This window comes from Apteryx rowi, unplaced genomic scaffold (assembly GCF_003343035.1).
Source record: "Apteryx rowi isolate R43461 unplaced genomic scaffold, aptRow1 scaffold_263, whole genome shotgun sequence".
NCBI lineage: Eukaryota > Metazoa > Chordata > Aves > Apterygiformes > Apterygidae > Apteryx > Apteryx rowi.
Window position 1 is genome coordinate 652,483 of NW_020449008.1, and position 22,426 is coordinate 674,908.

At 39.0% G+C, this 22,426-nt stretch overlaps 1 protein-coding gene across 1 annotated transcript in view; it reads left to right on the forward strand.

The window, feature by feature from the left end:
• MPPED1 (metallophosphoesterase domain containing 1) overlaps positions 1 to 22,426 on the forward strand; it is a 65,370-nt gene that overhangs the window by 33,911 nt on the left and 9,033 nt on the right. The window contains exon 4 of the mRNA XM_026067823.1: positions 3,854 to 4,079. Within this exon, the coding sequence (XP_025923608.1) occupies positions 3,854 to 4,079 (226 nt within the window). The remainder of the gene's footprint in view (positions 1 to 3,853; positions 4,080 to 22,426) is intronic.

Here is a 22,426-nt window from a genome sequence, read left to right on the forward strand (position 1 = left end):
GGTGTACAGGCATTTCAGAGAGGTGATCGAACATGCAGGTTTCCCAGGAGGGGTAAAAGAGGATCCTCCATAGCCACATCCCATGCGCACTTCCCTGGCTGCATTCACCTGCTGGAGGCGTCCTGACTTGAGCTGTCTTTTGCCAGCTACCCTGGCACTATAACTGTCCCCTTCCCCTGTCTTTCCTAGTTTAAAGCCCTCCTTACCAGGTTGGCCAACCTGTTGGCAAAGACAACCTCTTGCCTTTTCAGCACATATCAGGATGGGTAAATTTCCCCCATAAGAACCACAGCGTGTGATCATGAGGTTTCTTCCAGCTGGCTAAAGAGGGCTTTGTCTCCCTCTTCTTGATCAGGCCATCCGTAGCAGACAACTCCCCCAACATCATCCATGTTGGTCTGTCTTCTGACCCCTAAGCTCTTGATGGCTCATCACCTGTTCCAAGGAAAGCTCTGTGCGCTCCAGCCACCCCTTTGCATAGAGCGCAACCCTCTTCCTCACCTTCCTGGCTTGTGTTTCCTGAAAAGCCTGTGTCCATCTATTGCAGCACTCAGTCATGTGAGTTATGCCACCATGTCTTTGTAATCTCAGGGATGTCACAACTCTCCACTGTGCTTGGACTTCTCATTCCTCCTGGCTGTTCCCCATGTGCGTGTGTGAGTACAGACACCTGAGATGAGCCCCAGTCAAACTGCTTTCAGAAGGGGAATGCAAGACCTTTTGCCATCCTGTTGGCCCCAGATGGTTGCTCACTGCCCCCATGTCTTCACTTCAGAGTATGACAACCCTTTCCTAACACCTAGTTTAAAACCCTTCTCACTGTGTTAGTGGACTTGTTGGCAAACTCTTGTCCTGATTTCTCAGGTGAATGCCATACCTGTTCAGCAGTCCTTGTTCTTMAAAAAGGGTCCCATGGTCATAGAAGCTGGAGCCCTGCTTGCAATGCCAGCCATGCAGTCAGGTGTTGAGTACTGGATATTCTCAAAATATGGGCACATACACATTTAGAAACTGTGGCCACAGAACACCTTTTGGGCTGTGTGCTCTTAGAGGAGTCTTGGACCTAGCCAAGGACATAGTCAAGGCTACTAATTGTGCATTGGTATGTGTCTAGAGTTGGAAAATGATGTATTTGTGGTGGAAGGACATGAAGATAATGGAATATGGGAATACAGAATAATTTAAATAATAACATATATAAAAATGAAATGTAAGGAATTGTAGGTCAGAAGTAGGTAAGAGGTTGCTGCACTAAGGTAGTTACCAGGTAAATACTCATCAGATATTGCTAATGTTGATGGGTCCTAATGCTGTAAAAGGCACTTGAAACATTAAAGATTTCTCAGGATTGTGCTCACACATCATCTTGGATTCTGTTTCTGCTACAGTAAGGTTGGACCTCCAACTTCAGTGGTAGGAGGACCATGTCTTTAGGACAGAGAGATGTGTTTAACATTCAGTGCTGACTTCCACATGTGCACTAGAGTGAGCACTGGTAAGGACTGCATCATATTAGAAGCAGAGAAGATTGGAAACAAAAGTARTCAATATTGTGGTCTGATAGGTGAGGGTCTTTGTCTACATCCACTCTGCGGGGGTCTTATATATATAGATCATGAGAGCAATACCCAGCCAAGAACAAGGTTTCAAAGATGTATGCCTAGGATTAACTTTACACTCTGAGAATGCTTAGTGTAGAAAGTGAAGTGTGTTCATAAGTGTCTTGAGGAACAGAGATTAAACAAAATATTGTTAAATTTATGCGCAAGCAGCAAAAATTCCCTGCTTTAGTCATCGTCTTAGACAAAAAATTAAGATTTAAAGGGCAAGGAGGGCTTGTGGAGGCAAAGGGAGGGAAACAGCAGCCTGGTATGAGTTGAAAGGAAAAAACTGAGCTGCAAATTCATCAAAAACAGAGTTGTTAATTGAAAAGCTGACAGACCTGTAACTACAGCAGTGCTTCTGGCCGCCAGTATAATAAATGTAACTGTACATTTAGAGTAATTTGCTAATTTGCCTAAGTAACACCCACAGACAGGAACATGACATAAATACATTAGTGGAAGCAACAACTATAACCAGCTCATACAGGTTCTTGGCTGCTAGATGGATGGATCAGATGAGCTGGAAAAGATTTACAAAACACAACAGAAATGGAATTGTTAACAATATTGTGGCATACAGGATTTTTTTTTCCTGTTTCCCGAGGATGCTTTAAGGCCTCTAGATGCCCATACATATTTTAGCATGTAAATTGCATGTTTAACTCGTGTGTGTGTGTTTGTGTGTGTGTGTGTGTGCATGCACTCAGAAAAGTTGTGGAAATGGAGTACACATCTACAAGATGCTATGCATTTCAGAGGCCAAAATGACAATATTTTAAATTTCAAGCAGTGTTTCAAGTAACTAATTGAATCTCCAGCATTCTACATATAATCATAAAAATCTGAAGAGTGTTTCTGTTAATAAATTTGCTAAAGGCACTTAGGTATTAGCTGCACAGGAAAGACTGAAACCTGTAAGATCAGTTTTCCTAATACAGATGTTAAAAGTGTGCAAAACTTACACTTAAGAATTTTCCAGTCTTTTTCGTTTTGCAAATGCTGATTTTTTTTTTCAGCCATGTGGTATCTCCTGTGGGCTAGACCTGTTCTGTCTCTCCTCAGTAGCTCTGAATCTCACTGTTGCATTTTATTCTTCAGTCCTACTTATGCCGACTATTGCCACTGCATATAGACTGATTTACATTCCCTAAACATTCTAACTCTGAGTTAGGCTTCGGGTCATCACTGAAGTTCTACATAATGTTATAAACAATAACTTCTTTCAATTAAAAATGACAAGATTGCTACTATGCAAGGTGAATCTCATTTTCAGTAAGGTATTTTCTTCCTCACACAGTCCTGTGTTATGACCGTCTTCTTCCTGATGCAAATTAATAATGCAAAAGCTAAGCTAATGAATGCAGCTTTCTGCAGTTTCGGTCTTTGTTTCCTCTCAGATATATTTAGAAGGTTTCTGTTGGGTTTTTGGGGACAGATGATCCCTGCTGTCAAGTGCAGAGTCCAGATGATAACCAAATGTGGAGTCAGTGGAAAGTTTCTCTTGCAGAGGTGCTCTCAGGAGAACCCACGTATGTAAGCATGTATATTCTTGCCCTCAGCAGGAGGTTGTTGTAAGGTTTTTCTCTAAAAATGGGTTGTGAAATATTCTTGACCATGAATCACTGTAATTATAGTCCATGGATTGAAGGAAGCCACTGAGAAAATGGAGCAGGGGAAAGCTGGGGATAGAGGCAAGCTGCAAGATTTTTCTTGGGGATGTGGAGGTCTGACAGATAAGCCCAATCCCTGTTTTACATGAAGGCTTAATCTTCATATCAGGGCAAAGACAGCAGTAGACTCCCTTGGTGCAAGCTGATACTTACCACAGGCCTAGGAGAAGAGAGCTCGGTTTGCTTTATTAAGTGTTATGGTCAGTTTTCTTTGAACCCAAACTCCTGTTACCCTGAGTTATCATCATTGTCAAAGTAAGTGATACTTGCAATGCAAATGGCAATTAAATAGAAGTGAATAGTAGAGCAGAGGTCTGCAGACAGTTATTTAAGGTTAAYGAATTGAAAGTAGTTTCAACACATTAATCACAAGTATGCTAAATCATACTATGCCCTGAAAAGGACAATAGTGTCATTTATCCCAAATCACCAGGACTTATAGTCACACTTAGAAGGGCTTAGCTGAATTGTTTCAAACATGCGGGCATATTATAGAAATCAATAATAGGTTGTGAGTCTGTCTGTTTTCTTTTATCAAGTTTTCCATAAAAGTAATTTGTTTGTTTTTCACTATTTTAGGTAGCCTGCCCTATGAATACAAGATTGTGATAGCAGGAAATCATGAATTGACCTTTGACCAGGAATTCATGGCTGACTTAATCAAGCAGGACTTTTACTATTTCCCCTCTGTTTCTAAGCTGAAGCCAGAGAGCTATGAAAATGTACAGTCTCTTCTAACAAACTGCATCTATCTTCAAGACTCTGAAGTGACGGTGAGGGGATTCAGAATATATGGCTCCCCTTGGTAAGCAGGTTTTTAAGCATACGTAAAAAAATAACGTTGATTGCTATCACATCAGCCATTTCATAAGCATCAGCCACATTTGAATTGCTTTGCTAGGAAGTAATACTCAGTTTGATAAAGTTTTCTATTTTATTATAGTTAATCATTCATGTGACGAAGTAATAGACTTTAATAGAATGGGACTGTTAACCAAATAAAGAGGGGAAAAAGATAGTGTGTTCTTTAAACTCACCCAGGAGGTGTCCTGTAACATAGTCCTTGTAGTTTTTATTTGGGTCATAAAATACATTTTTATACTTGCCAAGTTTATATTATTACAAATTAATTTTATTGTGGGGACACATTCTTTTGACAGTTTCAGTTCTACAGGTGATATTTAAGGTTCATTAGTGTATGCAGTATTCATTTAACACAGTAAGCCTGTTTCCATGTTTGTTCAAGCCTTGTTTTTTTGTTGATATCCATCAGAACCTTATTTTCTTTTATAAAGTGATTGTTTTCCTTAAGACATAGTTTAGTTTCTAAAGTAAAGTCAACAAATCAGTGGCAACCTAGTATTTCATGGATTTTACTCTACTGCATACAGTGAACACTTAGAACTCCTTGACAGTACCAGAGACAGACTGGCTTTGGCTTCCTCATCCCCACCTTTGACCTCATATGTGCTTCTTCTATGTCGTGTTACTTACATTACATTACTATGTTATTTCGACTAACAGAGCTCTAAATTGGGTCCTCTTATGAGTACTCAGTATACATTTAAGATAAATTAAAATTTATTATAAAAGGCAGGTTTTTAAGTGAATCTGTTATTCCTTTTAAAATCACATCAGGCTGTAATGTAGCAAACAAGTTGTCAGACCTGATGCATATACCCCAATGTGAATTTTCAGTGTGAATAAACTGTGAAATCTCTTGGAATTTTTTTTTAATGAATATTGGCATTTTCCCATTTGGTTACTTGAGATGGGTGTTAATTTTCCCTGAGCTTATTATTCTACATTTTTCTACATTAAATAGCTTCCTTCTTAAATGGACCCTTCTCTCTCTCTCTTAGATCTCCAGATCTTTCTGATGTTTTTTTTTTTTGATCTACCCACCTGCTGTGTTGTAGTTCATCTTCCTCTTGTGTCTACTGTGTATTCAATCAATGTACAATTTACTTCATTTTCCAAATTATTAGGGAAGATATTAGATGGTATCAGTCCTAATATTAACCTCTGTGGAATGCCATTTGGCATCTCTTCCCATTTTGATGTTCAACTGTAAATACTGTAATTATGCTCTGTTTACAATATGTCTGGCAACTTCATATCTTCTTTGCAATATTTGTAACCAGGCACCATATTTCCAGTGTCAGTAATAATTTTCCAGGCAGTAAAGTACCAAAAGTCTCATTAAGACTAGATAAATTAAAGCAAAACACTGTCTATAAAGTAGCACTGAGTAGAGGCTAAAGGAAACCATCTGAACTTTCTGTGTTTGAACAGATATGTAAAAATCTGTTGAGAAAACTTCTTCCACCCACTAGTCCACAAATAATGTTCCTGCAAAATCTAATTTGCTGCATTCCCTTTGTGTACTAATCCTGTGATTTTGCACAAGTTGTCTCAGCTATCTGGCATGACCTGTTCTTCATGGGCTAAGATTGTTTTCCATCTTTCATGCATTCACTCAGTTTTACTGTTGTGCTTGTTTTCTCCTATTCTGTAGTGTCGCAGGTTATTTCTAAACTTCCAAACTACATATTTAAAAGTGCTACTAACTCATCTTCCTCCCCCCACACCAGAGGCCCGGAAGATAAGTGTTGTAAAATCCTTTGAAGGTGTTCACTTATTCATATGGGAGAAGGTCCTGATGATGTAACGTTGACCAGCAAGGCTTGTTTGCCAGAGAAACTTGGTAACCACAGCCTTGCGAATGGGTATGTTACAAAGAGGCATTACAGCATACACAGGATTATGGTGGTGCTGCCTGAAAATGGAGAAGGGGAAGCATAGTGGAAATCCCTCTTTGCAAATTCTACCAGTGGTAGAGAGCCTATGGAGAAAGTCCATGAAACTGTGATGATGCTTAAATATGCCTTTGCATTTCCCAGGCTGCCTGGTTTCCGTAGGATTGACCATCTCTCTTTTCCCTTCTCCTTGCTTCGCAAGGTATTTTCTCTTTTTGTAATTTTAAGCCTTCCTACACCAAGCTCTTTTGAATTGGGCCTGGCATCATGAGCATGCTGTTCCAGCCAAACAGTGTTTTTTTGTTTGTTACTATGCAATGCTGAATGAAGTTTCTGTGCTAATTGATATCATGTCCAGTGAAAACAGCACCACCAACAACAATGAAAGCAATAATAAGTCACTCTTTATTATTCTGTCAGAGTGGCACATGTGGAAGTAACAAAGTCACACCAAGCAACCACTCAGAAAAGCTTAGGAAGAGCAACAGCTATTTTGTGTGGGTTAAACTAGCTGCCTGCTAGCTTGAACACTGTGGTGCAGCTGTGTGGCTACTGATCACTACTGCTCTTTAACATTTATTTTTGTTTTTATATTTCATTGGCCCTGAAAAGAAAGGTGTGCCATAGCCTTTCTAGGAAATTAACCTCAGTTTCTTTATACATCATAATCATGATAATCTCTAAAAAAACTACAGGACTTTGGTGAACTTTCCTTGGTGATTCTTTTTTTAGCTTTGCATCATGAAGCCAGTCCTTTAGAAAATGCTTATCAACCTAGTCAAGACTTTAAACTTTAGAGTTCCTGAACAGCTCGGAGCTCAACAAGAAAGCTAAGTTTCATACAGTTGCTTCTTCAGAGTCCCAAAATATTTTCTTTTCCAGCCTTGAAAGCATGCATACTAGATAACTTTTTGTATGGACTTGTTTAATTGGAGTACTCCCAATTACAGTTCCTGTTTGTTGTACATACATGACTCTATCTAATTAGAAGGTGAGCTGTCTAGAAATTAGATTAAAGGCTGGGGCCCCAGATCCTGCCTTTCCATTTCTGGTTACAGCGCTGACCCTCTGCCTTACTTTGCATTTTGTAAAAATATGTACAAACTACAGAAATCCCTCCTTTATAAAAAGGGCTAATTAATATTTGCCAAGTACTTCGGGAACCTCAGAGTAAGGTCCGAGCCAGTCAGCATTAACTTACTGTTTTTTTTTCTGTATGACCTGTACAAAATTAGATTGTATTTCTGCTTAAGATGTTTTAGTTGCAAAGTAAACCATGAGAGCTTGGTTGGTTTGCCTAACTTCCCAGTCTCTAAGACCTTTTAAATATGTACCATTTGTTTGTGGTTAAATATTTTCAATAGCACTTAGGTATTTTGACCTCCATTATTATCTCCATATTATATTATGGTTATTGTTAATTGCACAGAAGAAATGGGATGCTGTCTTGTCTCAGAAACCAATGCTAAACTCTCCAGGGTTTTAAGGGTAAGATTTCAAGAGCCAGCTAGAGACTGTACTCGCTAACCAAAACTTAAGTGCCTTAAACATTAATTACACTAGTATTATAATAAGAAAGGAACAGCCATTTTGAAAGGCAAGCTGCAAAGCGCAAAAGCTGCTATTTAGAAGTCAGTAGTTGCAACACACTGGTATCTTGGAATAGGGACTATCAGAATAGATGGTTAGGGATAGGAGTATGAGGATATTAGATGCTTCTTGAGAAGCTTGGGAGTACCAAGATGTTAGCGGCTTTCAGAACAATCTCAAGTTTTAAGAGCTTTCTGTGACTATATTTGGCCTGGGGTCCTGGTGCTCTTTACAGTGCACCTTTCAGTATTGGTTGCCAGATCTGGATGAACAGGGGATCAGTAGGAATGCACTACAATTGACTTCTACCCTAGCCAAGACATTGGCCACCATGGGGATTTTTTTCCATATAAAGCTAGTCACAGAAAGATGCACTCTAGTTTCATCCCAGCAAAACCTAGGTCATGGTCAGAACATAATCACGGACCTGGAAGCACTCATGTGTTCCCCAGAATAGACATAGTTGCTATGAGTATAAAACAAAGACTTTACTTTCCCAATAGAATTTATTGTAAATTAGAAAGTTTCTGGTTGGAAGGTACTTTTTAAACACTATGATTTGTCCTGGACTACTCCATGAAAAGTTRAACTAGCTGGTAGAATAGCCCAAATATTTTCTTCATGAAAATAATTCTGTTTAATGTAGGTTTGACTGCTAAGTCTTCCCAAAGATTAAACCATTTTCCAGGGGGAGTTAATTTGTTTTCCAGTAGCATATAGAAATCATAACATAAGTAGGAATCAAACACCAAAGAGGTGGTGGACTGTCCGCCCTTAGGTGTTTTCAAAACTTGGTTAGAGAAAGTCAGAGCTGACCTGGTCTAGTGTTGGGGATAGTCTTTCTTGGACTGGGAGGTTAGACTAGACATCTCCAGAGGTCCCTTTTGAGCAATGTTTCTAAGGTTTGATCAATCCCACTATGGAGGCAGAGCTAGAGTGTTGATACCTGAAATGAACAGGTATCAACAAAATCCTTATAATAAGGAGCTCTACATTTCATATCAAACTGCCTACAAGCAGTGAATGGTTCAGACAGGTGGTTTGGAAGGTTGAGAAAATGAGATAGTAGCAGAAATTTTAGTTTAAAAACAGAAGGTCTGTTCTGTGCCATCACACTGAGTATCATCTCTATGAGGATGTCATTTAAGGAATCATATTAATGAACCATTTTTTGGAAAAAAAAAACAATGAAAGCCAAAAAATGAGCATTTCAGTTACAGATCTTCAATCTTCAATTACAGTTCATTACCCCCACAATGTGGCACTAAAATGTATTATTATTGTGCAGGTAAGAGTTTTAGTGTTATGTACAGCTAGAATTAAGATAGCCTATATAAAACAATTGTGCCTCTGCACTCCCAAAGGTTTTATTTGCGCAATCACACACTGTACTTGCACAAAAAACACTGATGCATTCAGTGTCCGAGATCTGTTGTGCTTGCTGAATGAGGCAACTATATATTATTCCTTTTATGCTGATTATTCAGAATCACTGTGTGAAAATAATTGACTCTAATGCACCTCTGTTTTTGTATCACCATGAGCACACCTTGCTAAGGTTCTTACTTGCGTGTGTGATCCTGAACATTGCTACACCTGTTTCTCTGCTGCACAAGGTTCCAATAATACTAGGCTGAAACATGGTTTGAGCTAAATAGGCTCTGCCCTACTACATGTTTCTTTCCACGATAACACAACTCGGTGAGTAGGTAACATAGCTTACTGTTCTCCTCTTGCATGAAATAACTGATGAGAAGACCCACGTTGAATATTTCCCGATCAATAATCAGAAGTTGTTTGTACAAGGCAAAAGTTATACTACTTCTGCCCCAGTGTCTAGTATTCCTCTACTGCCTCAAATTTACAGCTAACGTGCATCTGCAGAAGATCAGCTCTTCTGTGTGTGTGCTCTGACCTTGCTGGAAAACAGCACGAATGCTAACAGTGTTTTCCTCTTCTGTGCAAAGGTGGACTATTGTGCACTAATGGCAAGGTAAGAATACGCCTTTTACTTGACATGGCAAAAGGAAAGAAAGAAGGGGCAGGAGGAAGGCATCGTCTTCCTAGCTACAGAATCTCCATAATGCTTCTAAGCAACTGTACAGGGCTGTAGGAGAAGTCTCCCTCCTCACACAGGCATACAAGGTGGCAGGAGAGAGTTTTATCTCTTTTAGCACCTTCTTTCATTTTCTACACTGTGGAAGAGGAAGGGACAATCAAGCCCCTCTTGCCAAACATATGACAATTTCATTATTCTGAATGGTGTTTTGGCCTGGATAGCTTAAAGCCCTTTAGGGTGAGATTGTCAGCAGCCTCATTATCTAGAGAGTGGATTTTTGCTTGGCCTTGATTATTCAGAGGGACCTACTCCTGTGAAATGGAACCTCATTTTTCTTTTTGCAGCATTACATGTTTTCTAGTGTCTATGTATTGTTCACATTTCCTCCTTCATCCTTTTGTCACCGGCCATCTGGAACTTCAGAAATTTTTATTTCCCGGGGAGAATGGAAGGGCAAAGATTAATTTCAACCTAGAAAGACATTTGTGACCATTTGTCCTGAAATGACAGATACCCAGACTGGACTTCAGTTATTTTGTTGCGTCTCTCCAGTGGAACATTGATAAGATATGGTCCTCAAATGTTTTCAAGAGGGCCAACAGGCCTGATACAGCATTTTTGATCAGATAATGGGAACCTAATAAAGAAGGATAGGGGGGTTGGGGGAGAGTGTTTTTTCCTGTTCAAGTACTGTTTTTATTGAGCTTAGCATTCTGGGTCAGGGACATTCAGTGGGCCAGATCTTCATTTGTAGTTTTGTTGACTGATGGGGGCTTATGCCAAAAATAGCAGATGAGATGTTACTGCTGTGAAGTGAGCACTGTTTTCAAAAGAGCATTTTCTTTTATTCCTGTAGATACAAGTGTATTGTTACATATGGCCTTTCCACTTGATTTCTTTGTACAAGTTCATTACATACAGATCCAGATCTTGGCTACATTTTGGTTACGTTGGAGAAGATGGCTGAGTTCATCTCAGTGAAGAGTAAATCAACCTGTAGGTTGCAGTAGTGAGTATCAGCCTCCAGTTTAGCCCAAAGCAACCTTGGTAGCGGGCTTACTCTCCAAATCTTCCTCCCATTTTGGTGTTAGGTCTGCAATTCTGTTCCAACCTATTTCCCCTACTGTTGATTCACTGTGTCTGTTTGTACTATTACAACATGCGGCTGAGTGTCTTTACTCAAGCTGTATAGTCCAATGTGATCAGTGGGCTTTAGCCATAGCTTTGTAACTCTCTCCTGCTTTGGTTTTTTGTTTTCCAGTAGGTGACTTTGTTCTACTCATTCTCAAAATTTCTCTCTCTTTGTGTGTGTGTGTGTGTGTGTGTGTGTGTGTGTGTGTGTTTGTGCGTATGTGTGCACACATGCACTTTGGATAGAAAGAATGGTAACTTCCATGTGTAACTGCAATAGTTTCAAAGAGCATGCAAAGGGAAAAAATGAGGCAGACTTATTTTCATTTCACATCTGCTCTAGCCCACCTATAACCAAAGTCTCTGTTTCAGTGCTTTCCTCCTCCATCTTTCCAAGAACAGCTATAATAGTCTCTTTCATTCCTCACTGAACTCAGTTTCCATCAGTAAAATAACGTAACAAAGATTTATAGGTTCATTTCATGAGAGGGACACACTTTCATTTTGCAAGTGATGAATCATCTAATGTTTACTTTCTCAGACCTTATACAAATCTTCACAGTCACTGAGGTGAACATCAATTAAAATGAAACTGTGTTAAAATAAAAGATTGTCTTCATTTAACAAAATGTACCCCCCAGGTTGGGAGCACGGCTTATATATAGAGCAGGAGCAGTGCAAGATGTTACATTGCAACTTTCATCTCCTGTAAAATTGATGGAAAATAATTGCTGTTCTTCTGTCTCAAATTGACCACTCTGATTCTTAGTTCTTTATGGTGCCTTTCAAATCTGCCCCAGAACTATTCACTGTCCTGCACATGAGSAAAATATATAGGGACTCAAAAATTTGTTATTGGACAAAACCATACTAGAAATTTTTGTAAGTAAAATAGCTGATCCTCCTATGTTCTCTCCTTTCTGCACCCTCACTTGATCAAGAGATAAAAATACAAATAAAAAGAGCACATTTACTTCTGTACTGTTTTCTAAAGCAAAAAAGTACTACTTTAAAATTCTTGTAAATCTTAGATTATGTAGATTTTTGAACAGGTAGCTTTTTGTGTCTAGTTCTGTGGGTGCAAGATTTTACAAAATGCTGGACGTGGAAATATTACAGAGCGCTGTGTTTTGGTTGCTTAGAAATATGTTTTTGGAACAGTGGATGTTCCCTGATTTTGAAAGTCAGGAGCTGTTTGGAGCTCTTTCTTAATCAGTGCCTTTGAGGTTGGCAATATAAATGAGTAAGTTAGACTGACATGGTTCTTGAAGAAAATGAAAATGATGAGTAGGAATAATAGACTTCACTAGTTACTTAGAATTAAGACATCTTATGTTTCAGAAATTTGGGGGAAAAGCTTGACGTCTAAACCTGCTGTGGCTGTATCATTACAGTTAGAATGCTGAAGTTGTTTTATTTCAGGCATTCAGTAAAAGGTAGGTAAGATGTGACAGATGTGTAAGAAATAGCAACATGTTTAGAAGAAAAAAAGCAAAATTGATCATCCTGTTAAAATATATTAATTACAGTCTGAGGCACATAGATGCAGGTTTAATTATATTTTAATGGAATGCTGGAGTGATATTTTTATTTCCTCTTCTGTACTTATCAGAAACTGTTTTCCATTTTGGAAAGTGCTGCTTCTAAAAACACTTAAAACCACAATACACTGTAGTTTAGTTTGCAGCATATGGAAGATCATAAGAATGTTTTTTCCTGCAAAATAATTTTGATCTATTAAATTCAGATGTTCCAGGCAGGGGAGGGGCACAGGGAGGATTGTATCAAATAACTCTTCAAGTATAAAAGGTTTTCCAATAGCAGAAAGGGGAGACCTGTGGTGCATTCTGGCTATTTTAAAGGCGGAAACAGGTCACTGGACAGATTTTCTCCTCATTTTTTTCTTTTTTTACTAATGGCACATTGCTTAAAAGGGTGCATTTCATGTGATCAGCCCTTCCTGGAAAGTGTTTTCATAACATGAGTTGGAAATACTGGAGATCTGAGTCTCCCGCGGTAGACACTAGGTGCACAGGTGTCATTGCTCAGGCGAGCGGTCTTGCTGCATTCCAGAGAGGTCTCTAATGAACACTGCAGTACAAATTAAGTGACTGAAATGAAGTAGCAAGAATCATTAACAGGGCTGAAAAAGCAAAAAGGTTTATAAAAAAAATCAAAATTTCTCAGACTGCAAGTGAATTTTCTGTGTCTTGTTAAAGGAACATAGTTGCTATCAACTAATTAAACTGTGCAATAGGTATGTGAGTGAATGAAAATGTAGACCAAAATGCACCTGTCATAGCCCATATATATCATTATAGTCAGACCAATGTGATAAATTTCAGTTATTATGTGCTCCTGAGAATTTTACCCTTCCATACCCCCCAGAATTTTTTTTTTAATCACAGCAGTTTAAAATACCCCTTTTTTTTCTTTTCTTGTGAATGAACTTTCCAGAAAATAATTTTTCTCAAATAAAGTTTTTCCCCAGCATTTCCCAAAGCTGAGGAGAGCAATTCAATCCTAGAACAGTCACATTAGAGAAAAAACAGTAAGTTAAACACCTTTGTATACTGCATGCTCACACACAGCGGTGTATGATGGATATGAATCAATTCTCCAGCACATTTCACAGTGATCTCTTGCAGAGTGAGTTTAAACAGTTACTGAAGCCAAGCAAAGATATTTTGCATCCATTTTGCAGTCGTGTTCCTCCACTGTGTCTGTACAAGAGTGCAGGCCTTTTCACTGTCTATGTGTGTACGTATGCATGTGTGCATGTATGCGTAATATAGATCAGAAGTTATGAGTATTTCACCTAATATTTTTGGATAAGTGCTGTTCCTTGTGATGAGTAAACATAATGTGTGGCTTTATATTTCTGTACATGAGTGAGGATTTGCATTTGCTTGTTTTGTTGCAAATGTTTCTAGCTTTAGTTAAATTCGAGAGTAGTAGAAAAATATATTGCTTTAGTTTAATTAGCTTGCGGGAAAAAGTCCTTTCTTGGGCAGTAATTATTAGTAGTATATTATTAGAATGAAGTAGTTCAGATTCAGTTACTTAGAAGAAATAATTGAATCTTCTGATCCAGTAAACTAGCTCACTTTGGCTTCAGCTGGTTTTTAATTTAAGACCTATAGAAGAAGAGACCTGTAATCTCACCACAGGGAATTGGCTTCACTTTCCTGCAGTTCATAAACCACACAAGTGAAATAGCAATCCCCCACAGCAGTTTTCTCTTTATTTTTCACATTCACTTAAAAGTTTAATTTTATGAGACAGAGCTGATTTTAAAGTGCTTTTTTTTGTTGTTTTGGAGCCTTTTTATTATTTTTTTGCGTGAACAAAAGGACTTGCAGCTCTATCTGTAGCCTGGTCTGCAGTCTCAGACAGCAGCAATTGCAGGATGTTTCAAAGATGTAAACACAGTTGGGTACTGCCATGAGCCCTTTGGCTCTATTCCAAGAGAAACACAAATAGCTAACTAGTTTGGAGCAGATCTACGCAGTGCTGATTCTCAGCTGGAGTAAATTGGCAGCACTCCACCAGCTTTTGAACCGTTTACACCTGGTGAGAATCAACCTCCCTACTTCACACTAGCTTGTATATATGCATTTTCCGTAGGTTTTGAAACAATAGGTGCACTACTACCTTGACGAGTACATGGCAACTTCACATTATGCTCTAAGAACCATACAGAGACACCGTCACAGGAACTAAGTGCAACACAGTGGATCTCAGTTCTTTCTCTTTTCCCTGATGGGATTTTAGGGGGAAGAAACAGTACTTTAGCCCTTGTTATGGTGCTGTTTAAGATCAGAAGACATCCTTTGGATTTGTTGTCGTAAAATAAATTAATATTATTTAATAAATTACTGTTGTTTAATGTGAATTAATGTGAGGATTTTCTTCACCAGTATGACAGTAGAATAAATTGGAACCAATAATGAAACAGAGGGCTAGACCTGTGAWTGTCACAAATTTCTAACAAAGCTCACAGCATTAGGTAATTTACATCAGATAAATATATGTTTTTCTTTTTTTAAGGATATTTCAGAATTCCTAGCTGGCTGAATGAACACCCAGRTGTTCAAGCTGTATATTTTTGATATAGAAAGTTATATTGCAGCATTTGGTTTCCACCACTGTATTGCAGGGTGAATTTAGGACTGCGGGAAAATATTAATTTGGAATTTAGGATTACTTGGATGTTGCTTAGTTCAGGTAGAAACATGACATATGAGGTATCAGTATGTGCTTTTTTAACAAGAAATAAGTTCATCTGTTGCTAAATTGAAATGTTAGAAATAATATACTTTATGCATCTATACATGTGYTGTATTATTAGTTTTGGAAGCATTTTCATGCTTGTCTAACTCAAAATGGCTTTGAATTTTCCGAAAAAAAGTAGAAAAAAAAAGAAAGAAAAAAAGTAAAAACTGGCAGACAGTTAGTCCATATGGCCTAATTACTCCTGGTATTTTGAGAAAAGAATGTAAACCTGGTGTGTTACTAAACTGAGAAGTGGCTACTGTGAGGGCCTTTTTTATTGATTCTCAGTGCACCTATTGCACATCCTACATATTTTAGCTATGTTTTGTCTAGGAGAGTCCTTCCAGGTGCTGCATCATAAAAAAAATCACAAGAGTAGCATCTCCATTTGAAAGCATGTTCCATCTCCTCGGTTACCAGACTTCTGCAAAGTCCTAGAGGATTACGGGAAACCCTAACTAGCCAGATGTACCAGTGTGGAAGAAGAACATGTTTCTCTACCTGTCTGGTCATTTGATGGTGAAAAACTGTAAAGATGCCATGTGTAGATGAGCCTTGAGTAATTTTTCCTCGTTGATTGGCCCATGCATGTGAAGTTTTACATTTTAAAATGAGGTGGTGACTGTACTGTGGGCCAAGGTGCTGTTCCACTCCTCCTTCTCAACCCTCCTTCTGTCTGTGACTATCAGTTATCAGCACGTGAAGTCAAGTCCTGGTAACTGGGCTGTACCTGTATCTTTAACACTGACAGTCAGAGAGACTGAGGGAACAAACCCTGAGACATCAGGAGATAACCCCTGCATTAGCCCCTGTGTTAAATCTGTAAGAGCATGCTGAAAGTTTGCACAGTTCTACATACATACCCTCAACACTGAACCTCTTGGCTAATTATTCCAAATCAGCTTTTAAGTTTGTTTATGTTTTTTATTTTATTATTTTAAAAAATATCAGATGGGATATTATCATTTGGCTCCCAGCAGAATGAAATAAACTATTTGCATTTGGTGTTGGCATGTTTTAAATTCAGTCTTTCATTAATTTTTCTTCTTACCTGTTATCTTCCTTTTTCTTGTTATGAAGATAAAGTAGATTTCATTTTACTTTTCATTGTTTTATAACATTAATGTTTAGAAATGATCAGTTCCTATTAGTCACAGCTCACTTTCTTCTTTCCAGTCAGAGATGTATGAAATCCTCTACTAAACAAAAGATGAATGATTTCATGTGTAACTAGAATTGCAAAAGAAATAATTACTGACAAAGGGCCATATTCTGGTTTTACACTCCTTTCCTTCTGTGAAAACAGTAATTTAATTTGATTCAAAGTTTCGAGAATGACAACCTCAGATCAGAGCAAGTAAAGCAAAAAAAAAAAAGAACACAGCAAACTTGCACATGGAAGAGAAATATTGTTGTGGCTAACAGACCTATAGAGGATCTAAATTCAATTTGCTGTTTGCTCCAGGTTCCCTGAGTAAGGCTGCACAAGCCATTTAGTGCCTTAGCACCTACCTTCCCCTCCCTTCTGCTTTCCGCTTCCGACCTGCTGAGCTGCACTTTGTGCCATGAGTTTCAGAGGATAATCATGTAGGAGATTAACTATCATTTGCATTTTGCATTTATTAGCTTTAAGTGTGAGGAGGATTTCATTAAAATCCCCCTCTTTCAATATTATGAATGAGTGAATGTAAGGTTCTTTTTGTGTAATGTAAGTCTTCTGTACACTTCTTTCATATGTCTTCTCTAAAAAATACACCACCTGTGTCTTGCCATTTCTCTCACATGGAAGTTAGTCATATGTCTCCTCATACTCCTCCCAGCTTCTGAACCCTGTTGTTCTTTAAACCTCAGTTATGCTGGTGAAGTGCTCAGATGCTAAGACGATGAACACCAATTCAAAGCCTATAAACAAACAGTGCCCTGTGAGTGCTTCTTCGCACTAATGGCCTAATAGCTAGTTCAGGCTCTTGCCTGTTTAGGACAATCCTCTTGAATGTGAGGAAAAAAGACAGAATAGTGTTATTTCACAGCTACTTTAGATGTAGAAACAACCAATGCCAGAAAAAGAACATGCGCTTTTATGAATCCTTACTTGGAGAGAAAACTGAGGGTGGCATTAGTAAAGAGCAGTAGAGCAGTAGAAATACTCAATGAACAGTGTAGAGTTACTTACTGAGGAAAGGCTAAAAAAAGACACTTATAGAGATTGGTTAAAATACAACTAATGCAGTGTCGGGGAGTATAAAAATACGAACACCTGAAGGATGTGAACACCAAGCAAGCAAGGAAGGTATTCAGTGTGGCTCATAGAACTGTAACTAGGAGTAATAAGATAAAATCAAGAAGAGGAAAATTAGACTGAAATATCCAACAATGAGATTTCTTGGGCTGGGAATTAGGATGTGTTGGAATTCACCTTTTCCATCTCTGGGTATGAATTCATCTTTACCTGTGATTACCATGGCTGATTCTAACTGTTTTTCTGTGCTGCATGTCTCTTCAGTGGTTACCTTTGCCACTATGGCTTTCAGCATGCATAGTCCAATCTTCTAATGCTGAATAAGTGCAGCTGGACAATTATAATGCAGGGGAGCATTTGATTTGGTCCATTCTTTTCCTACTGAGCTTCTGTACAATCACTGGTCAATATCTACTTATTTTCTTAAAGGACAAAAATGACAACTGTTGTGGAGAAAAGACTGGAACAAGATACATGTTCTTGTGAGCCTTTTAAATTTATTTTTTAGGGAAGGAAATTGTAGTGAGAGAATATGCCTTTCAATTGTAAAAAAGATTTCTGTAGGAAACTTTGCAGAAATGAGGAGATATGATGATCTGCACATTGTGTTTTAGTAATACATTTTTTGCTATTAAGGTGTTTGCCAGATGTTGCCCACCAATCCCATTGATATGCTAACGGCTATGCTACAGTCATTTCCTATCCATAGCACTCTGCAGATACTGGACTACACAAGGGAGTTATCCCTTGAAGTTGATGAGATTACTTTTGTGCGTACTGGTGGCAGGTTTTGTCTTAATCAACTGGACAACCTAGATGAAGCTGCCACAGGAAAATTTGCAGTCCTGAAGCTCTTAGGGTGCCTTACAGCCTGCAGGCACGAAGGGCAGTGCCATGGTGGGAATGTGTCTCTAACTGCCCGTTGGCTGCCTGTGCTCTTCATTTGCAGCTGCCCAACAAGTACTGAGGAGATTCATGTCGAGCTAGTGAGCGCACAGAGAAGAAGGAAGCTGCTCTTTAGGTTAAAACGCTTGAATCAAAGTAACGAAGAATCAGATTTCACTCTCTCGTTGCTTCTAATAGAAAAATCTGTGCACATTGTTAGGTTTCCCTAGTCAAGTATCCTTTTTGTGTCCTCTTTTGTACATCTGCTGAGCAAATTGAGATGTATACCAGTGGTTTGAAAATTGAAAACCTTCAATTTTCATATAAATTACAGGTCAAAACTGTGTAGTGCATCACAGCCCTTTACAGTAAATCACATGCAAAACTAAGTTATGCCCCATTTAAATGACAAAGAAATGCTTGGACTACATGGTAGCTCTTTCCAGTAGTGGCTGAATGAAAGAAAAAATGCGGATAAATAATTAAGGCAGTAATATGTGTGACCACTTTTTTTTAGTATGACTTTTTCTGTTATTATTGTAGCAGAAAGGCTCCCTTCAAAGATAACTAAAGCACTAATGATAGCTAAGAAGGTCATTTATAGGAGGTTAAACTGGTTTAATTAGAATTTATGAGAAGGTTACTATAAGAGTGCAGAAAGATGTTAAGGGGTTAACCTATAAGAGATTACATTGTAGTCAGTGTTCTGTTAAAGTTTGAATTAATTTTTCCCATGGGTTTTTCACATTCTAATTTTCAACTAAATGAGACATCTGTTTCAGAAAAGGAAAATTTGCTATGGTTGTCATAGCAACTATCATTCTGTAAGAAAATTATTCCAATGGTTACTTTAGAACAGAAAGATAGAAATTCAGTACATAAAGCAACATCCGATTGCTAGCACAAATTCTGATAATTCAGCCCTTTTTGAATGGTAGATTATTTGACCTGCAAAACTTGTTCATATGTTTTTAACATAAGGTTAATTGTGCTGTAAACAAATTCACTTCCAATATGTTTTTCCCCTAGAACCTGATATGCAGACAATCATTATTCTTATCATAATAATAATACTGTTGAATTTCAATAGTATATCAAGAGACTCACACTGTTCACTTTAAGAAGATAAAACCTAAATCAAAGTACATTTCTACACATGAGCGCTTCACTTCAGAGGTGAAATACGTTCATGATGTATGTCCCTAATTGCCAAATACATTTTCCTTGCATCTTTTTTGAGAATAGCAGATTTTTCTCTTATGAAACATATACTACAGTATTTTCTTTGTAAATTTTGACATATTCTTGAGAATTTATTTTAAAAATTACACTTTTTCCTGAGCAAGCACTGAAAGAGGGATCCAAAAATTCTGTGCTTGCGTTAAGACTTTAACTTTATTTTCCAGTTCCATAATAAATGGAAATTTTAGACAAAGTTGTCTTTGCATGATATCCAGGTCACAGGCTTGTTAGTGGGTATTAAAGAAGATTTTTTTTTCCCTGCTCAGAAACTTCGATGGCTGTTTTGCGATAACGTTGCAGAAGAAGGGACTTGGGGATTTATAAAATCCCTGTGGGCTTCTAAAGATGGTTTTACTTTTGTGCAGGGGGCACTGAAGTGTGCAGTTTTCCTTTCTTTTCTTACATGTAAAGCCCACTAACATCTTCCACCGAAGCGTTTCTTGGCATTCAGATTTTTGCCAAAAATATTCCAGACGTTCCTTTCGATCTTCGGATTGTCACAAAAGACAGCATAATGGCAAATCACCCAAGCTGGAGCCTTTCCCCGTTACAAAAGAGCAGCTCTGGCGTGCATAACTTAGCGACCCTTAGCTCGGGCACAGAGGACCTGCCACCGCAAAGGCAGGCAGGCAGGCAGGCAGGCAGGCAGGCCAGGAAGGGGGAAGGCGCCTCTCGTCTTAATAAGCAGATCATGCCTATTCATTAGGGAAAACGGGCTTTTTCAAAAGTGGCGCTGGCAGGCCCCGCACCGTGGCGGCTGGCCTGGACTCTGCCCTCTGTGGAGGCCATTCCTGGTCATTCGGGTTTCGACGGGATTAAACTGGCTTCTGACAGGACCTGTGGCAGGCGTGATTATTTCTMTTTCTAAACACTTCACTGTATTCTTAAAGTAATGATTCTATAGATTTGTAACCTTTTTCTCTTTGGCAAATATTGATCTGTTCCTGGGAGAGCAGAGCAGAGTGGCCATGGGCCACCCTGCGGTGCCTGGCGCAGCTGCAGGGTGCGGGCCGGCAGGGCCAGCGACGGCTGCAAACAGGGGACTTGGTTTGGTGACTCTTTCAGTGGGTTTAAAAGCTAAAGCGGGATTTACCATACTGACACTTTGTTTGCCTCCTATTTGCCCTTTCAAATGTTTTTCGTCAGTGAGGTTTTGCTCCTGGAAAACTTGCTCTAGGCCTGAATACAATTTGCCAAATTGTTTAATATTTTCATCTTGGTGCAGGAAGATACTTAGCATTTAAGGTCTGGTATGCAAGCCTGAGAACCTCTGCATATTTTTATAAAGCTTCCCACTTCTGCAGTATCTGAGCGCCTCACAGGCTTCGGTTTATTTATTTTCACAGCATTCCTGTGAGGTAAAAATACTCCCATTCTGTCAATGGTGAGCTTAGCATAAAGCCACTCTGCTCAAGCTCCACAGGCTGCAGTTTGGCTCTGCGTGCCAGTGTTATGCAGGGAGTTTGCTGCAAAATAAGCCAGTAGATGGACCAGGAGTTCCCTATCACCCCAGCAGTAGAAAGGGGAGACATCATATACCTGCGAGCTGGGTGCCAGGCTTCGTGGGAGGAAAGCCTGCTGTAAGGTGAATAGGTAACCAAAAAACGGTCACTGGAAAGGTACAGGTGTCTGCAGAAGGCGGGGGCTGAGGAGAGGCTGGCACTTCCTCAGTCGGCTGCCCAGCTAGTCCCTGCTCTGAGCAGCCTGACCCAGAACGAAGTTTCTACTCTGTTGCTGCTGCTTTTAGCGGCTCTTCTTCACATCGCTGTTCCCAGCTTCTGGAGGCTGAGATATATTCCCGGTCCCAAAGGCAGATGGACAAAGTGTCACATCTGTTTGCCGGGACACCTGYTCGCCCAGGGCGTGGCGTGGTGAAGAGCGAGGAGAGGAGCGCTGCGCCTTGGATGCAGGAAGCCCCTCGGTCTTGTATAGAGAAAAGTTAAGGCTCTTGTTGTCCATACAAGAAAGGAAACATTCTGCAAAACCCCCTTCTGCCTTTCGCTTTACCAGAATTTTCTTTTCTTCCCTCGGGTAAGCCACATCCCTTTATATTTTAGCAAGCTCTGTATTTTTTAAGCTGTTTTCAGTCAACATGTGCTTTGCAGCATCCCGAAAGAAGAAGTGGGAAATATATCATCGTGGAGACTGCAGACATGCTAATTTTTGAAATGTTAGTCAAGCATCAGTAATGGAAGAGGATGAATAATAGCTTTATGGGCATTTTCTTTTGTCTTTGCCATACATGATGTAAAGAGGAGTTCAGAGAATTTCTTTAAAAGGACTCTTTCTTTCTGCCTTTTGATGCAGAGAGGGAGTGTAAAGCTTTCTTCAACAAAGTAACATCTCAAAGGGAACTTTGGTTGATGTGTATGTATTTATAAATGCTAAGGCTGCAATTATCATAAACCTTATTAAATCACAGCAGCTTATTTGTTGTTCTCCAAATATGGATATGGCTAGAACACATCAGTCAAAAAAGTAAAAAAAAAAATCCAACCTAAAACTAACCCCTCAATTTTATGACCTAGAATTAGAGCATAGTCAGCAAGACATAATTTACCACTGTGATGTAATTGCTGTGAAATATAGTTTTTTAATCAATGGGATGGCAATATACAGATAAATTATATTCTGACTGGCAGTGTTACATGATGAGCTGCTCCATAAATATGTTTTAAAAAATGTAAATGCCCGTCTGATAAGAAATCTTGAATATGTGAAGTCTTATTTAAAAGCAAGTCAACACACGAGAGGACATAGGAAAATTATGTGTAAGAAAAGAAGCGGTACTCTTGTTGTGATGTGATGCTTCCAGTTAGGAAAACAAAACAGCACAGATGATGTCGCCAGCTTTGTAACAGGATCTGTCGTGCCAGGGTCTATCCTTGCCCAGTGGGTCGTAGGCTCAGGGGTAAACGTGAAGTGAGATAATGTGAAACATGTATCCACATGTACCTATCTGAGACAGGTGT